Source organism: Nylanderia fulva, unplaced genomic scaffold, assembly GCF_048542155.1.
Source record: "Nylanderia fulva isolate GAGA-0341 unplaced genomic scaffold, ASM4854215v1 Scaffold44, whole genome shotgun sequence".
NCBI classification, from domain to species: domain Eukaryota; kingdom Metazoa; phylum Arthropoda; class Insecta; order Hymenoptera; family Formicidae; genus Nylanderia; species Nylanderia fulva.
This window is the reverse complement of record NW_028190521.1, coordinates 762,424-780,680: the sequence shown is the minus strand read 5'-3', so window position 1 is coordinate 780,680 and position 18,257 is coordinate 762,424. Positions and strand designations below refer to the sequence as shown.

At 35.2% G+C, this 18,257-nt stretch overlaps 1 protein-coding gene across 2 annotated transcripts in view; it reads left to right on the top strand.

Annotated features, from left to right (window-relative positions):
- LOC114929546 (homeobox protein caupolican) overlaps positions 1 to 18,257 on the top strand; it is a 59,292-nt gene that overhangs the window by 22,159 nt on the left and 18,876 nt on the right. For both annotated transcript variants that reach the window (XR_003819269.2, XM_029301120.2), the window contains exon 3: positions 9,852 to 9,985. Coding sequence is in view for 1 of the 2 variants with exons in the window: in XM_029301120.2 (XP_029156953.1) it covers positions 9,852 to 9,985 (134 nt within the window). In the remaining variant the exon portion in view is untranslated. The remainder of the gene's footprint in view (positions 1 to 9,851; positions 9,986 to 18,257) is intronic.

Genomic DNA, 18,257 nt, shown 5'->3' with positions numbered 1-18,257 from the left:
ATTTTTTTTTTAAATATTTTATAGATTTTATATGGGAGGGAGAATTGTTTCAAAAATTAATACTTATTCTATATTTTTTATGGATAAAAAAACATATATTCTGCGTGTAGGAAATTAATTTGTGTAGGATAAACAAACTTGAAAAAAAACACGATCAAATTTGTTTTGCAAAATATTTTATAGATTGGAATTATGTATTCCAAAATTAATATTTATTCTGCTTCTCTCCCTTTTTATGAATAGAGAAACTATATATATTTTGTGTAGAAAATTAATTTGCATATAATAAACAAAAAAATAAAAATTAAATAAAAATAACAAATTAAAAAGACGTGATCAGATTTTTTTTGAAAATATTTTACAGATTGAATTATGTATTCAAAAAATTAATGTTATCTTAATTTACCTTTTTTGGAAAGAGAAGTTATATATATTTTATATACATACATGTAGAAAATTAATTTGCGTTAGGTAAACTAAAAGTAAAAAAAACACGACAGAATAATTTCTTTCTCCCATTATCGGAATTTTGTGATTCGAGAAAACGAAACAGGCACATCATTGATGTTGCGCATTCGATGTCATCCCGTATCGGAAGAAAGTGCAGCGGGCAATTAAATTCGAATTTATCGAGTGATTATACTAATTGGCTGCATTTATACGACGTTGTTGATTAATGTATTCTTCGCGCGAATCAAAATAGAATCTCGCCGTCGTCGGAGAAGAAAATCCGGGAAAAAAAAATCAGTTACTGAACGAAGTTAATAACGATGATAATAATGGTCTCATAGAAACTACGTACGTTCCGCATATTTTACATCGGGGATTTATATATCCGGCGCGATTCATCGCATGTAATTTGTTAACACGAATTATTTCGTAGTGCGAAAAAAAATTCAACAAATGCATTTATCATTCGGAGACACATTTCCCATCTCTCATATACGCAATTAGCGATGTAAATTTGTGGATTGCAATTTTTGAAACGACTCTCGCGATCCTTCATCGATCAACTTTTGCGACAAATCAATTAGAGCGACGATTCGCACATCTTTTTTTATAAACTGCTTTTATGACTGTGTAATAATGTTTATTAACTGAGTAAGTGGACACTCGCGCGGGACACTAATTAAGATATCACGACAATTTATAAAAAAGTTAGCCGAGAGAATACCAATTTCGTACCTGTATAATTATCGTTAAAATCAACTTTTATATTAATAGCTGCGCGCTAGATGTGTAACACGTACATATAATCTATCTGTAATAGCAATTTCCGTAATGGCACGAGGCGGCGTGCCATTGACGTGTCGTAAATGTGTCATTACCACGTATATCAGATACGTATATATGCGCCTATCGCTGCATGATACACATTTTCATTTTCGTCATGCTTGTATGTAGGTATATATATATATATATATATATATATATATAAGCTATAGTATATAGTATATGTAGTATGTAGTATAGTCATAGTATATATAGTATAAAGTATAGTCATAGTATATATAGTATAAAGTACAGTCATAGTATATATAGTATATAGTATAGACGTAGTATATATAGTATAGTCATAACTATACTATATATTATAGTCATATACAGTTATATATACATATGACTGTATATGACTATACTATATACGACTATATATGACTATACTATATGTGACTATACTATATATGACTATATATATGACTATACTATAAGTGACTATACTATATATGACTATACTATATGTGACTATACTATATATGACTATATTATATACTATATATATATGTGTGTGTGCGTGTGTGACTGAAAAGTCATCGGCTTTTTTATGTCACCGCGTAATCAGGGCGCGCCGGCAGATAAACGTCGATGAAACGCGAAAAAAAGACTGAGTTCTTATCTTAACAGCGTAATCGCGTAAAAATCGCGATGAAAAATCGTCCTCTGCGCTTTCATTATTCCTGCAACGCGCGCGAGTCGTATCGCGCCGACTCGGTATACTTATTCTGCAAATTAACTTATTATTAGAGCGCGGCGATATCATAATCGTATTTATGATCTCGGACCAGCGAGCGTCGAGATGCCGAGATTTAATGCACTCTATAAAGTGTCCCGTGTTATTTCACAGTCACTTTCACATGATAATAATATCGCGAGGTTAATGCAGTTAATTAAACATGTCTGGTGAATTGCAAACACACGTGTTAAAGTCCGGATCTCGCGGATCTATCATTAAATATTATGTTTGTCGCGCGAGATCGAGGCAAAAACCGCGAAAGAGGAAGAGAGAGAGAGAGAGAGAGAGAGAGAGAGAGAGATTGATATTAAAATAATATAGCGCTTATGTGACAAGTGTGGAACGCAAAAAATATAGAAAAACATCACGGGTTATTTGAGATTAGAATATCACATATATGATTTATATTTTACATAATCTCTACACACATACTCGTATATTTGTTTTAATATTTCGCCCTCTCGTAAATATTGTGGAATTTTTTTTTCGAATCAAAAGAACATTGTACAACATACCGTCAGCATTCGCGAATCACTTATCGAGAGATTTTCCCTCTCTTTCTCTTCTCCTGTCAAACGATTCGACGACGAAGAGAGATAACCGCAAGAACAAGAAGGAAGCTTATCGCTCTCACGATAGAATGCGAATGAGTTTATAGAATCAATATACGCGGGATGTGCCGTGAAAGACACAGAGAGACGGGAGAGAAACGTACGTCCGGGAGAGATGCTGCGGGAATATATGCGAACGCGAGAGAGGAGAAGCGACAGTAGACGAAAGCCTCCTCTCATCATTTGACGGTTTTGTATTATCTCGGAGAAGAGGCAATGGATGTGCTCACATACAGAAATTTTTAAGATTTTTCCAGATATAGCGTAGTTAGAATGTTCAGTGTAAGGTCTAAAATGACCTTAAAAAGTCTTCTTTTGAGGAAAAAAATTATGAGAAAATTGTGAATCACATCATCGAAAATATGTAATTTAATATAAATATATTTATATAATTTATATAATAAATTGTATGAATATACATATAAATTAATAATTTTTTATTTAATTTATTAAATATATAATTTAGTTATCTAAAAAAAATTTAATAAATATAATAATAAACAATTAAATTTCCAAAGATTGATGAATAAACCTACTATTACGAGTAAATGAACAATGAGAGTAAATTTTGTCTAAGAATCCCTTAAATAAATACCCTTTTTGAGCAAAAAAAGTTGAATTGCTTCAGAAATTATTAAAAAAATTTTCAAAAGTAGATCATTATATTTATATTTAGAAATAAACTATTACGTCATGACGTCTAGTTTTCGAGATACGGTGGATCAAAGTTCTAGTTAAGTTGCCTGATTTGTAAATAGTAAACGTGTTTCTTTGTGCAAAATAAAACATTGAAGTCATTGTCTAATTGCATAAATAACAATAGTAATATTTTGGTAATGCTATTATTTTTATTTTAGATGGTACAAGTATTTCTTTGACATATTACGCAAATTATTATAATGCAACAGTCAATAATAGCAATAACATTAATTCTGCCAATTTTATTTTATCAGTGAGCGGAAATGACAAAAATAAAATGATAGCAATTTCCTGGTTGCTATCTATAATTGATTTTAATGGATTTTAATTGAATTAATCAACTTTTATTATTTCACTGATTCGAAACAAGTCATGATAATATGATAAAAGTATATACATTTGTAATCAATAAAAAATTATCTTTAATCTGATATTTTTGACATATTTTTTATTTTTGCTTAAAGAGGAAATTTTTTAGTCACTTTAATATAAATAGATATTCACGCGAATTAAGAATTTTACTTATATTTCAATTTTCAATCTAGAGTCGAAATAGAAGCGATTTGCACAAATTTGAAGTTTTTTTGACAAATAAAATAAAATAAAATAAAAAAAAATATTTGTTATAGAGAATTGAATAGAAATTCTATTGCTATGCATTTCTAACATTGCATTGATAATTTTTAACTTTGTTATCAGCAAAGCTATCCAAATATCGAAGTAACATAAATCATTATAAATATTGACAAACATTTTTTTTAAACGCTGCAGAAAATGAAAGAAGTTGACTATCAATGACATCAATAACATCGAGATATTACGCGAACAGCGTATCTTATGTCCGTCATTATTACGCCTTGGCACTTGTTTCGGCGAAGTGTAAAACGATCTGGCTAATAACGAAATGCGCTTGGTATGCTGTAATATTAGCGCGACAGCGTGATATTATGCGTGAAACAACTCATCCGACAAAATCGGGTCTCACAATAGTGACATTTCGCGATCTGTAGCACGCGTGTCGTAATGCAAGAGTCGTAATGTAATGTAATTCTGATTTGCGATGTCGTGCGTTATTTTACGGCTGATTGAAAAGCGTAACGCACGCGTAACTTTCTTAATCATAGATTGTTACGTTTTTAATAATTGGCACTTTAGCGCGTTCGACATGCGATATCGCCACATGTACAATCCGCGAATTACACGAGAATTATGAAACTTGCTGAATATTATTGCATCTACTGGTATTTCGATTTATACGGATTTTAACTGTGCGTGACGAGCAACAATTAATTTTCAATATTAAAACACGTTCACATTAAATAGATCTGTCTATTTTCAGAAAAGTGTATAAACAGGAATTTAGCAACGCTTAGTGATGGAAAAAATTTCATGTATGAATATGAGATATTTGTATGTGTTCTAGTTAGTAATAAGAACATTTCTATTGGTTAAGGGGCGGACATACTTCAAAATAAATAAAATATGAAATAAAAAAAGAATTTTTCAAAGAAAATGTAAATAATTTCCTAAATATATTTTTTAAGTCATAAATAAAATAATTTTTGAATATACATATTTAAAAAAAGATATAGAACATATACATATATGTATAAGAATGATATCAAAACTTTTAAAAGTTGTCTCGCAAAATCATGTTTTTTGATTTTCATTAATTTTTTCTTGAAAATATTCAAGTGTTATTATAAATTACGATTTGATTGTTCAGTTTAAAAGACTAATTTTTTATCATTAAATTACGAATTAAAATTTAATTTTAAATTTAAAAAAAGCTTACTGCATAAGAAAATAAACCAAATTATTCGAATATATTAACCCAGTATTGAGAAAAAGTTGGCTCTCTCTTAAACAACCCACGTATTTTCTGTCAAGAGATTGGCATTTCTAAATTTTCTGAAAGTCGGCAGTTATAAACGACTTAAAAGGGTGAAGGTTTCTCTTACTTTTGATGTCAAGGAGAGACTCAGTGACAAGTGAAAGATTATCGCATATCGTATACCCAGTATATAGTTTATACTTGTGACTTGTTTCAGAATTTTCAGAAACAAATGTTTTTAGATCAAAATAATCCTGTTTTATAACAAATGTATTTATACTTTTTTAATATCTTTAATTCTAAATTTTTAAACACATGTGGAAGAAGCATTTATTTTTATCGCGTGGAAAACGAAAAGAAACTGAAGTAAAACTGCTTCGATTTTTTTAAATTTTATTTTGAACGTTTTCAATAAATGAACATTTTTCTTTCACATTTAGTGAAAGATTATTCTAGATTTATCTTTTACAAATAATTATATCTGTTCAAATTTAGAGTAAAATAATTGTATTTTTTTTTCAAAGTTCAAACTTCGTGTTTTTTAAATTATAATTAAAGGTTTTCATATATTTTCGTTTACACGTTCTTGTAAATAATTATAATAAAATTTGGTTGTTGTATTCTTATTTCTAAATAACTGATGTACTTATTGACACATTAAAAAACATTAAAAAATTTCAATCTTGATAAAAATATAATAACAAAGAAACGAAATTTGTTCACATGTACCAACCAAATAGTTCCTGCTTAATAGTGGCGTGGCGTGGCGTTTTAGGGCTAACACAATTGATATCGTTGTGTTAGTGCTTTCTGTGACGCTCTGTGTATGGGACAGTCGTCTCCGAGTCATCGGCGAGTTCGGATGTAATTGAGACCGATGAGAATGGGAAGCCAAAGGACAACGCAGAGAGCGAGCGCTGTTTGCGTATTGGTTTATAGTCCTGTGAGAGACCCCGGGTGCGAAAGCCCAGGAATGCCATTTGTCGCGCGGAACGATGCGCTACGCGCGGATGTCATAGTTTTGCACACCTTTATCGGCATAAATTGCAGTCCGGCCGGTCAATCGTTCATGGAATTTCAACGTTGTAGGCGCAATTTGGCGCACGCTTGATACGACAATGTAGCCCGGAATGCCATAATGCGTTCCTACCGCCGGGAATTTTGAGCATTTTCACGAGGGGATGCGCCACCCTCTCTCGACACTTCCGCCCGTATCATTTGTCTGACAATGAAATGCAGCGAGAGAGAGAGAGAGAGAGAGAGAGAGAGAGAAAGAGAAAGAAAAAGGAAAAATTTCAATTTTATTTGTTTCGTAAAAAATTACACCTACTTTTGCACGCAAATGCTTCTGGTGATAAGAGATCGTAAGATTTTCTGTGACTTCGCTCTCTCGTATTTTACAATTTTACTAATCAAATTTTTCTTAATAATTTTTATAATTTTTTAATAAATTATTTTTTTAAACTCTTTCTATACAAATAAAGAATTAGTTAAAACTATGATTGATATGAAATTTGAAAACATTCTTTGCACCAATGTAAATTTTTTCCAAAATATCAAATATATTTTCTTTATCTTTATAAAACAATTGATAAAACAATTAATCAACAAATAAAAATGAAAATTTTTATGATTCTTAGCGAAACACTTTTATTAGATTTTTACCTTAATAGAGGAAATATTTAAAAAATCTTACGTAAGAATTATTTCAATTTTTCTTTCTCCCAAAAGCTTTATATAATTTAGGGATGACCCTTAGATATTTATGAGTATTGTGGAAAAATGTTTCTCTAACGATTACATATAAAATTATTTGAGAAAATACGAGAAGAGAATAAAAAAGAAAGAAAAAGACTAATCATGTGGCATTTTTTGACAATTCGTTGATCAATAATTTTGCTAATAACGTTTTTATATCAAGTGGGTCATATATAATTTAAGCTTGTATAAGTGTTTATTCTCATGACGATTCAGGAAATGTAATATGCTCATATCCATTAATTAGCAGTCAAATGAAAATAAAACAATTGCTCGGATATTGACGTTTTATCGTTTGCTTGTAATTTTAAATATAATTGTGCACATAATAGATGGATATGAGATATAGACATGTATATGTTTTACTTGTAATTTTGAACGATTGTAAAATTAATAATAGATTAAATAAATAATAATGATATATAATATTAATGTAATAAAATATTAATATCAATTTTAATAATATTAATTGCTTGACTAAAAATAAAACATAAAACTTGTATATTACAACGATATAATTGTATTATATATAATTTCCATTTATTATATTTATTGATATTTTTGCGCTAAGTTATATACACGCACCTCCTTCTCTCTCTCTTTCGTCTTTTTTTATAGGGCAGTTAAGCAGGAAGCACGTGCTCCTGACGATTTAAATCGGCGCGGTCTGATTTAACGAGCATTATAATATAATAAGAATCGGATTAGCATTGAATGGAGTGGGTGGCACGGCGGGTTGTCGAAAATACCCTATATATAAGAGCTTCCATAAGACCTTTACAATGCGCGCAGAGTGGTTATTAAAAAGAAAATGAAATGCCTTATCCATATTTCGCACGGATATAAATATTTAAATATCTATTGCACGAAAATTTCATCAGACGTCCTTGTATAAAATATTGTTGCATAAACTGTTGCATAAATTTGTACAGATTGAGATCGATGATATGCAGTCCATGAATATTTAAACAAATTACGATGAATTGAGATCTAGCGATTAGAGTATATAAAATATATATTATATATATGAAATAGGTAGAAAAAATGAAAAAAAGACGTATTTTAGCACGAAATGGACATCCGCTTTTTGCGACAGTCCACGTAGAAGCTGTTGCATTAGCTCGTCTGCGGTGTCAAGTTGGAGCTACCTTGCGCTCCCTAATGCGCTCTCGCATGCGTCGCAAGATTTGGGGCGCGCGCGCAACGATTATTGCTACCTTAATGCAGGCGAGCTCGGTATAATCGGTTATACCGAGAGCGACCGGTGACCCTGGTGTGACTGCGCAGTCGTAACAATAGTCCGAGGCGTCGACGTCGGACCACCCGCAGTTCGCCATTAAAGCCGCTTCTGAAAAGAGGAGAAAAATAAAGACGGAGATATATGTATATATATATATGTGTGTGTGTGTGTGTGTGTGTGTGTGTGTGTAGGAGAGTAACAATAGTCCGAGGCTGAGGCAGAAGAGAAAGAGAGAGAGAGAGAGAGAGAGAGAGAGAGAGAGAGAAAAGGGAAGAAAGTCAAGGACACCCGTGAGGGACTTTGAAAATTGAAACACAGGTTGGGGGCGGACAGGGAATTAAGAATCAGGACGCCGACGACGACTAGATGTAACACGAAACTCCGTGGCGCCAAAGACCATCCCTCCTAAGCCTGTAGCGCTAATAATATCATTCCATTCTGCTACCATTAGAGCCGCATAACATGCCGACGCGTTTCTCCCCTTTTCTCACCTGCGTTTTCTCTCTCTTTCTCCGTGCACCCTTGGTCCCATCTTGTTTTTCTCTTTGTGTGGCTCCTCTTATATTTTGTATTAATACGCCCGACAAGTCTGTCTGCGATAATGTTTTAGGGATGTCTGGTTAACGCGCGGCACATCGGAAGGTCTCTTCTCCTTCCGTCTTAAATATGCGTCGCGAGATGAACCGAAAGAATGAAGGATGGTTGAAAGATTTCTTTCAGGGACACATTTATCGTGCTTGTATAATCTTCTTATAGGGCTACAAACCGCTTGCTGTATATACTACAGTGGTTTAGGTCGGGCATTATATTTATATGACCATTACGATTTCCTTGTAGTCGAGATCTATTGACGAAAATTGAGATGGATCGAGATTGAATCTTTCTGGAAGGCTCTCAGATACACACAGATTCGTGTATCTCAGCCTACAGAGTAATCTATCTAACTAGAATTGAATTAGAAATTTAATTAGTATTTTTTGCAAAGAATGACGCTTAGAAAATCCCCCTTTTGAGCAAAAATAGAAAAATATTAAAAATAAAATTTTTCGGCATTCGAATTTATATAATTGTTGCATTATAATAATTTACATCATTTGTCATCATGACATCATCAATGAGTCAAGAAAATATTTGTATTATTTATAATACAACAATAACAACAACAATAACAACAACAGCAACAAAGACGACGACAACAATGACAACAACAGTAACAACGATGACGACGACAACACCAACAATAACAATAATAGTAACATTACAAAAATGTCATTATTATTGTTACTTGTATATTTTTATTTCACTCAAAGAAACATGTCTTTTATTTACATACATAAATTAGGCAACTTAACTTTGATTCACGATATCTTGAAAACTAGATGTCGTAAAGAGTTTATTTTCAATACCCATCATTTTGTACCCATACGATGCAAATTTTTGTTGTTCAAAAAGATAATTTTGAAGGGCCATTTTGAACGTCACTCTTTAATCTAGAATTTTTGCGCAAATCTATATAGCTTTTCAAAAAATAATATTGATCATCAAATCATCCAATTCCTTCGAACTTTTGAATCTCTAGAAGAGAGATGTGTATGTTGACGCAGGTTTAACGTCGAAAACTTAGAATACACGCTAAAATATACGAGATACGTGCTAAAAATAAATTATAATGCTTATCGCACATGCTCTTTGCAGGGTAATCCGTACGGGCTGAAGGACGCGACGGGGATGGGCATGACGGCGGACATGGGTGCCGCGTGGGGTACGGCCGCCCTTCAACCTGCCGCCACGGGTTACTACCCTTACGATCCAACCCTGGCCGCCTACGGGTAAGTTTATCGCCAGGTTTCATGGTCTCTCGGCTCCATTAGATTAAACCACCACCGGGAGAGAGCGCCGCGCCGAAGAGTCGTCTCTTTCCCCTTATCCCACTCGCAGAAGAAGACCCCCTTTGGCTTCCCCTCGTTCCCTCGCCATTAAAACAAGAATCACGATCGCGTAGCCGCGTATATACTTCGCTAGAAGCGTTTCCGCAACGATGGTTATCGTTATCGCGCGAATTCGTAATATCTGCCCCTCCTCTCGCCTTTCTTGCATCGCGTGAGCACCTGATGAAGAAGAGAGAGAGGTAGTATATGGACCGTTAAAATTGCACCGGCTTCTGAGATGAGCTGTAACGCTGTACGCTTTGATCGGCGATAGAGAAACCACATCCGGCGATGGGGAATAATTTTTTCTGCGATAATACAGATATATATATATATATATATATATAACGATCGGATATTTTCATTATAGCTTATGGTACATAATTCGCCGCTTACACAAGTCGTGATCGCACGCAAGTACATTAATACAAGTAATCATCGTCGGATCGACATTTGGTCGTTAACTGCCGCGATTTCCGGATTCTGTCGAACTCGAAAGGAGGAGAGGGAAAGGAGGGAGAAAGGGGGAGCTAGGGTTGAAGGTACCTCGGCTTTCGAGAGTTAGGCCAAACACGACGGACGGCTACAAAATGGCTGTAGGCAGCCGAGTGGGCGTATATAATGGAGGCTTCCAGATTGGACGCGTGTGTATACATACATGCATATACATACATATACATACACACAAACGCATATATGTATACCTACATACAGACGCGAGCGGTATCGCCACATCGCGAGCGTAGGGAGAGCAGTAGGTCTCTCACCGTAGGAGAGCGAGTGAGTGAGTTTATTGATTGGCTTTCTCCCCGGGGTTGGCTCGCCCGGCCTCTCGCTCTATCTTCATCCCTGTCTCTCTCTCTTCCGCCCTCGCCACCCGCTCTCCGTCTACTCCCTTTCGACTACTTCCCCGGCCACCTTCCTCCGTATCCTCCGAACGAGTCGGCTCCCACAGGTGCTTTACTTGCTTCGCTTAGCAACCCTCGTGTCCGCCTGGCGAGCACACATACATACATACACACACACTTAGATATACACTCGCGCACGACGTTCACGCATAGGCAGGCGCTGTGACTCACGCAACGGGAGAGGCTTTCCCTCCCTCTTCGAGGCCATCCCCCTTTTAGGGGTATATATAGTCTGCATGTGCTCGACGGCGGCGCCTGCCGGAGAAACTCCGACGGGTAGGCATTGTTTATCGTGGAATTCAGTGGCCTTATACTGTCTCGTTCTCTCCCTCTCTATCGCTTTCTCACTCCGGACACAAGCCTCTATTAATTTACTTGCTTAATAATACGACGGCCACTCTCTGTCGTTCTTCCCTCTCTTCCCGCTTTTCCCGGAGTTTTGCTTCTCTTCCCTACCCTTAAAACGGGGCTTCCCGTTCACTCTTCGACGCTTCGTCGGACCGCTATTGTTTTATCAGCGGCGTTGAAAGTTGCGGACTTTGCGTTGTTGTTGTTGCTCGGCGACACAAGGAAGGGAGGCTTCCCTCTGTCCTTCTCTTCCTTCACCCTCCGGGTCTGCTGTAAATTGAAGCGACTCGATTGGGACGCGAACGCTCTGATTACAGGAAATGAGAAATACGTCGTTACGTCGACTATCCCACGAAAGGGTTCCTTTGGGGACACTTGGTGAACGGGGACACAAGTGGAAGTCTCTTTCTCTCTCTTTTTTTCTGTTGCCTTCGCACAAATTGATGGAATTCTCTGTTCTTCTCCATTCGCGCCGTTGCACACCGGAGCTTCATTCCACGTCCTGTTATTTATTTATTGGATGATGAACGAGCGCGTCTGGGCTCTCTCTTTCTCTCCCGTGTAATAAGATGATGCAGCAGATATTTAAGACGTCAAATGGAAATTTCAATGGCAGGGATAGATTTGTCGCGTATAGCTTTTTAGCACCGAAATGTTACACTGTTCAACAAAAAATAACTTTTTTCGAATACCGGAACGACAATAACTTCTTATAGGTTTTTGGATGCTAAATATGCATCCGGTTTTTAAATTGCTCCATCACGTCACAATTTTGGGAAATTTTTAATTAAAATTGAAAAAAGAACTGTTTTCACGAATTTTGTCATATTATAATTACAATATGTGACATGCTAGAGAAATTTTATTGCAATCGAAATAAAGTATGTTGTTTTATCTCTCGAAAGGAATTTTTGGTGTCGGTTATGGTTAATAAAATATTCATGGTTAAATATGAGTTGTGTCGCAGAAGTTAGTTGTGACTTACAATTAGGTCATTGACGATTTACTAAATAGCTTTTAAGGATTTTTTAGGTTGAATACGAATTTAATGTCAATTCAAAATGGTATTCAATTTGAGTGATGCCAAATTTTAAGAAATGTTTTTTTATATAAATCCACAATATTGAGTCCATATCATTTTAAATTTGACAATTTTCACACTGGATTTGCATTCAGTGACCTAAAAAACCATTAAGATTGAATAAACATAATTGAAATCCAATTGGTAAATTGTTAATGACCTAAGTCACAGCTAACTTTCCATTTAATCATATCTTATTGATCATAACCGACATAAAAAATTTGTTTTGCAATCAAACTTTTCTAGTACATCACATATTGTATTGTGAAAATTGTGATGTGATGGAATAATTTGGAAATCAGATTCGTATTTATAGCATCCAAAAAAGTATAAGAAACGATTAGTCTCATTGTGATCAATTTTTTTTCTTGAACAGTGTTATCAATACAGTACGCAATATGTGACAAATGTGACGTGCAAAAGTTTCTACTCTCTTTTAGATCGTTAAATATGTAAGTATCAATCTCGTATTCCTTTGACGGAGCCGAATGGAGCTGAGTGCCGTCGCTCTTTTTCACCCATTAAAAGATAGGACATCGCGTCAGCGAGTGGTACTAACTTAATTTCCACCCGATCGGGAAATACCGCTTTTTAGATGGATGATTACGCTTATACGGATGTAGACTATGTCGGGATCGTAGAAATGCGCCGGTCTTTTTTTCTCTTCGACGATTCCTCGTGATTTCCCGTAACATCGATCACTTATCCGCGTCTTTTCTATCTATATCCAAAGATGCTTCGAAAGAACTAAACCGGTGTAATTTTAGAAAAAAATTACTCGAAATATGGAAGATACACAAGATACATTTTATCGATCGTACAAAGTAAACAGTTGGGATTCTCACAGTCCGATCAAACAAGTTTACAGGTTGATTAAAACAGAAATTAAGATATTACTCCGCGATATCGTCCTCGTATTTCAAAAATAATTGATCACTACTAGGAAATTATAATTTCCTTTCAATACCACCCTAATATGTTTTGCAAACTATCCGCCTTGCTTCTCGTCTTGGAGCAACAATGCGGAGGAGAAAGCTTCGATGATTAGATGCAGACAGCATATCGCTTCATCGTAGAACGCGAATGCGTGGGCGGATCTTGTCGACGAAGCAGATGCTATGTATGGGAAACAGAGAGAGAGAGAGAGAGAGAGAGAGAGAGAGAGAGAGAGAGAGAGAGAGAGAGAGAGAGAGAGAGAGATAGAGATAGAGAGACGGAACTAACTATTGAAGCCGGGCGTAACTATTGAAGCTACATATATTGTGCATACACACACACACACACACACACACACACACACACACACACACATATATATATATATATATATATATATATATATAGACACACATACGCACATACAGGATTATACGAGGCTGGAGGACGTAATTACGCGCGTTCTGCCAATATTGGTTAACCTTTCGAGGTTGACGCCACCATATGCAAAGCCTCTAATGAGTCGCTCGAGTGCCGCCAGTGTCTAGTATTACGCGCTTCTCCACGCACCCCTTCACATCGTTATTAGCTGTCGTAGGTATTCGACGATCCTGCCGTATCACTTCCCTCCCACTCATCCCATCATCTACCGTCAATTTTATATATATATATATATATATAAAAATTCAAAAATTAATCAGAAAAAATCCAAGTAAACGAGCAAGAAAATTATACATGTTAAATAATTTTTATTTTATTATATTATAATTTTGTTATATATTTTAATATATTATTATTATTATTATTATTATTATTACGTTATTGTATTGAAGAAGATCGAGTATAGTCGAAACGTTTGCAATTCAATTATAATATATATTAAAATATATAATAAAATTATAATATATTAAAATAAAAATTATTTAACATGTACTTTACATTTAACTTATTAATTTATATGTATATAAATATTATAATTTATATATATATAAAATACTAGTTCTTCTCTCTCCCTTTCACTCCTATCAGCAAAGAGCATCGTGCCTCTTTGAAATTGACATTGATTCTTGACCTCTGCGAAAAAATATGATCGCCGATGCGATCTTTATCTTTCGCCGATTGTACGAAATCAATTTGAAGGAATCCGATATCACGATGCAGCTGACGTCAACGTTCGATTATTCGGTCTTTCGATTGAGCAATCAGTTGATAATAAAAAAGGAGAATAGGGGATTCAAGGCGTTTAAATTATTAATGTTTGAAGAGATCCCCTAAATGATTATCATGTGTACAAATGTGATTAGACTCAAACTGTTTTAATAACTTATTTGAGAGTAATCTTAATTATATAATATACAGACAAATTTACACTTAAAATTATATTTAACATTTAGTAAACAAATCACTTTTCTTTTCTAAACGTCAAAATTTTGACGTTTTGTTGTTAAAAAACAATCTGTCTTGTCAAACAACAATAAGAAGTATAATTATAAAATAAGAGAAATTATTTTATTGATTTTTATCATGAAAAAAAAACAAAAATTACGAATAATATCTAGGTTATTGAATTAAAAAGAAAACATGTTCAACTTTTACATAAAAAATAACAAAATAAAATTTAATTAAAATGAATTTCAACGTCAAAATGCGTTTGAGTCTAATAATCTGAACACATCTATTTGTATACTCGTTCGGCTATAAAGAAATCTTTTTTCTTCTTCCTCTTCCTGCTTATATCGCTACATATTTATGTGTGTTTGCATACCTTTAATTTAATAAAAATCTTTATGACGTTATCGAAAATATTAAAAGAATAACGGTGAAATTTTTCGCGGACCAACGTTATGAGAAAAAAGCTGCACTCGCGCATCCGCGCATCAAGTTTTTATTTCGCTCCCATTCGTCATCGCGTCCGTCCGCGGGTTTATACGAGACGCACGATCACATCGATACGCATATCCCAGCGATTCCCTCTCGGCATGCAACGATACACTTAGTATGTAAATGTCAAAAGAGAGAGAGAGGGAGAGAGAGAGAGAGAGAGAGAGCGTCGACTCGTTGTATATGTAGATAATTGCGCGACGCGTGTGGGAGGCAGCCGAAATTGCGCATATTAATGAAGGGGGCGAAGCTTGATTGTATCTGGAAGCCGCTCTCGTCTGACGGGCCTCTGATTCGACACGATTATTTTTTTTTCACCGGATTGTCACGATTTCTCGCAGCGCGGAAATTGTTCGGATAATTGTTTTGGTACGAAGAGCGGAAAAAAATGTTAAAAAAGAATAGTCATCGATACATTCGAAGATTACACAGATTATGCCGGGCGTATATTTATTTTCTCTTCACAAATATTTTCTTTTTTCTTTTTGCGTCATTTAATTAGTGCGTGGATGTTTTTGCGTATTTTAATAGTCATATTTACTTAACTAATTATAAGTTTCATATATTTATTTTTCTTATAAAAATTGAAGATTTTTTATATTTCTTTGACTTGAGATTATTCAAAAGTATTTTTTTAGTGGTAGAAATCAATAATAAAATAATTTATTCCATTAATTTAATTAAATTACAATTGTTATTTTCTCTTCACAAATATTTTCTTTTTTCTTTTTGCGTCATTTAATTAGTGCGTGGATGTTTTTGCGTATTTTAATAGTCATATTTACTTAACTAATTGTAAGTTTCATTTATTTATTTTTCTTATAAAAACTGAAGATTTTTTATATTTCTTTGACTCGAGATTATTCAAAAGTATTTTTTTAGTGGTGGAAATCAATAATAAAATAATTTATTTCATCAATTTAATTAAATTACAATTGTTATTTGACAACACAGAGTGTTTCTAAAGATTCGTCAAAATTTTGACATTTGGGGAAGAAAAATGATTGATTAAATGTTAAAATAATTCTGTATATTACAACACACACAATTAAGATTACTTTGTAAAATAAAAATAAAAATATTATTGAAGAACTAACATTAATTTTCGATATTATGTGGAGTTTTTGTATGATTTTGTATTTTTTAATAATTACTGTAATATAATACTGAGGAAGACCGCGTGCGGTTGAAACGTTTATTTTATAATAATTGTAATTTTCGCTTAAGTTTGAGTATAGAATGTTTGTAGCTTTCACATAATGTTTTATGTTTAGTTTATACACGGAATAAATTTAATTTGACAGAACAACTCTAATAATTGCTCGATAAGTTGGCTTTTTTATCTATCACTAGTTGTATTTACAATATACGAGCGAAACTTTGCATCAATTGATTTTTAAAATAAAAATGTTTAATAATCTGAACGCATGTATAAAAAATTCACATCGTAACGCTTTAATAAGGTTTCGTTTTTAATTCGCGAGAAGAAACTTTTCCGTTCTGTTTTTTTTCTTCGCGCAGAAACGATATCTCGAGCGAAACGTCGTGCAATATACATATATCTGTCTTCTAATACGTGCATTTTATTGTTTCGTCTTTCGGCGCGAATCGCTTCAGCGACGGAAGGCCTATCGGAATCGATAAGACTCCTTTTTTAAGGACGCTACGGTCGTTCTCTTGCGGTGGAACAGCGAAGGACGAACGCGGTCGTGGGAGAAGAGAAGGGAAAAAAAGAAAGAAAAAAAAAAGGAAAGAAAACCTGAAGGAGTCGAGAAGAGGCTCGTTTTACCGGCGTATGGCGTATCCCTGGCGGCCGCCTTTCCCTTGTACGAGGGAGTTTAATAGAGGGTGAAACGTCCTCCACCTTCTTCGAGTCAGCTTCCTGCGGATCGCTGCTTTCATCCCCGTCGATTCGGTCATCTCGGCAATCTCGGATACGGATCGCGGTGCCTAGTTGGCCCAGAAAGGGGGTTGCGCAACCTTGCGCTCGTTGAGTGAAAGCGAGAACCTAATCATTCGCCATTCGTTCGATTTCCGCTTCGCTCCCTCTCTCTTTCTCTCTCTCTCTTCTTATTTCTTCTCTTCGGACTCTTCCTGTAACCGAGCGATTTCTCCGAACGATCTGCTCTGACGCGCTCGTTTAATTCGATTACATAAAATGGAAATAGGGATTTGACAAGGTTTATTTTTAACGTTCATTTTCAATCGCCATTCGATAACGATCGCTCGCCGCGGCAAAAGTAGAGAATAATCCACGCTGCTATTGTGATTATTTCCGTATACGCAAAACACACATACACATATACATATATCTGGCAACTGCCAGATCGTAAATTGAATAAATTGATAGTTTGATCGATGTCATCACAATCGCGCGTCACTCGGACACGAGACCTTTCGCTTAAATTATTTCCAAATCGTGTCTCTCGTGAATTATATCTCTCCCTCATCTCTTTTATATCTCCAAACGGAATTCACATTTGAATAAATTGGAACCAGCGGGATATATTTTTTTTGTCATTATTAATCCTTCGAATTTCGATGTCGATTTTCCTCGACCGCCTTCTGGACGAGCAACAGTTCTCGTTGGCAGATCCGTCTGCGTTCCGCTCGAAGCAAAACATCCTTGCTTAACCACCATCATCGTGGTGAACCCGCTGTGCCACCGTCGTCGTTTCACAGCCGATGGATTCGTCGATAGGTATTTTAGCTTGTGTGTAGTATATAACAGTACCCACCTCTATAACATACTCCGGGGTTCTTTGCCGGGGAGAAGGGTGGTAGAGCGAGCAAGGGGGAGTGGGTGGTCGAGGGAGGAGATCGATCGAATCGCCATTACGGCGAGTGAGTGCCGGGGGTGCACGATGGAATCACGCCGCCGCTGGGGGTTTATTCCCCGTATATATTTGCCGGAGTATCACCCCACGACCCAGTAGGATACCCTCCCTCCTTTATCCCGGAGGGGTTTGATGTCGAGCAAGGCACGGAGAGAAAAGGGAGAGAGAGAGAGAGAGAGAGA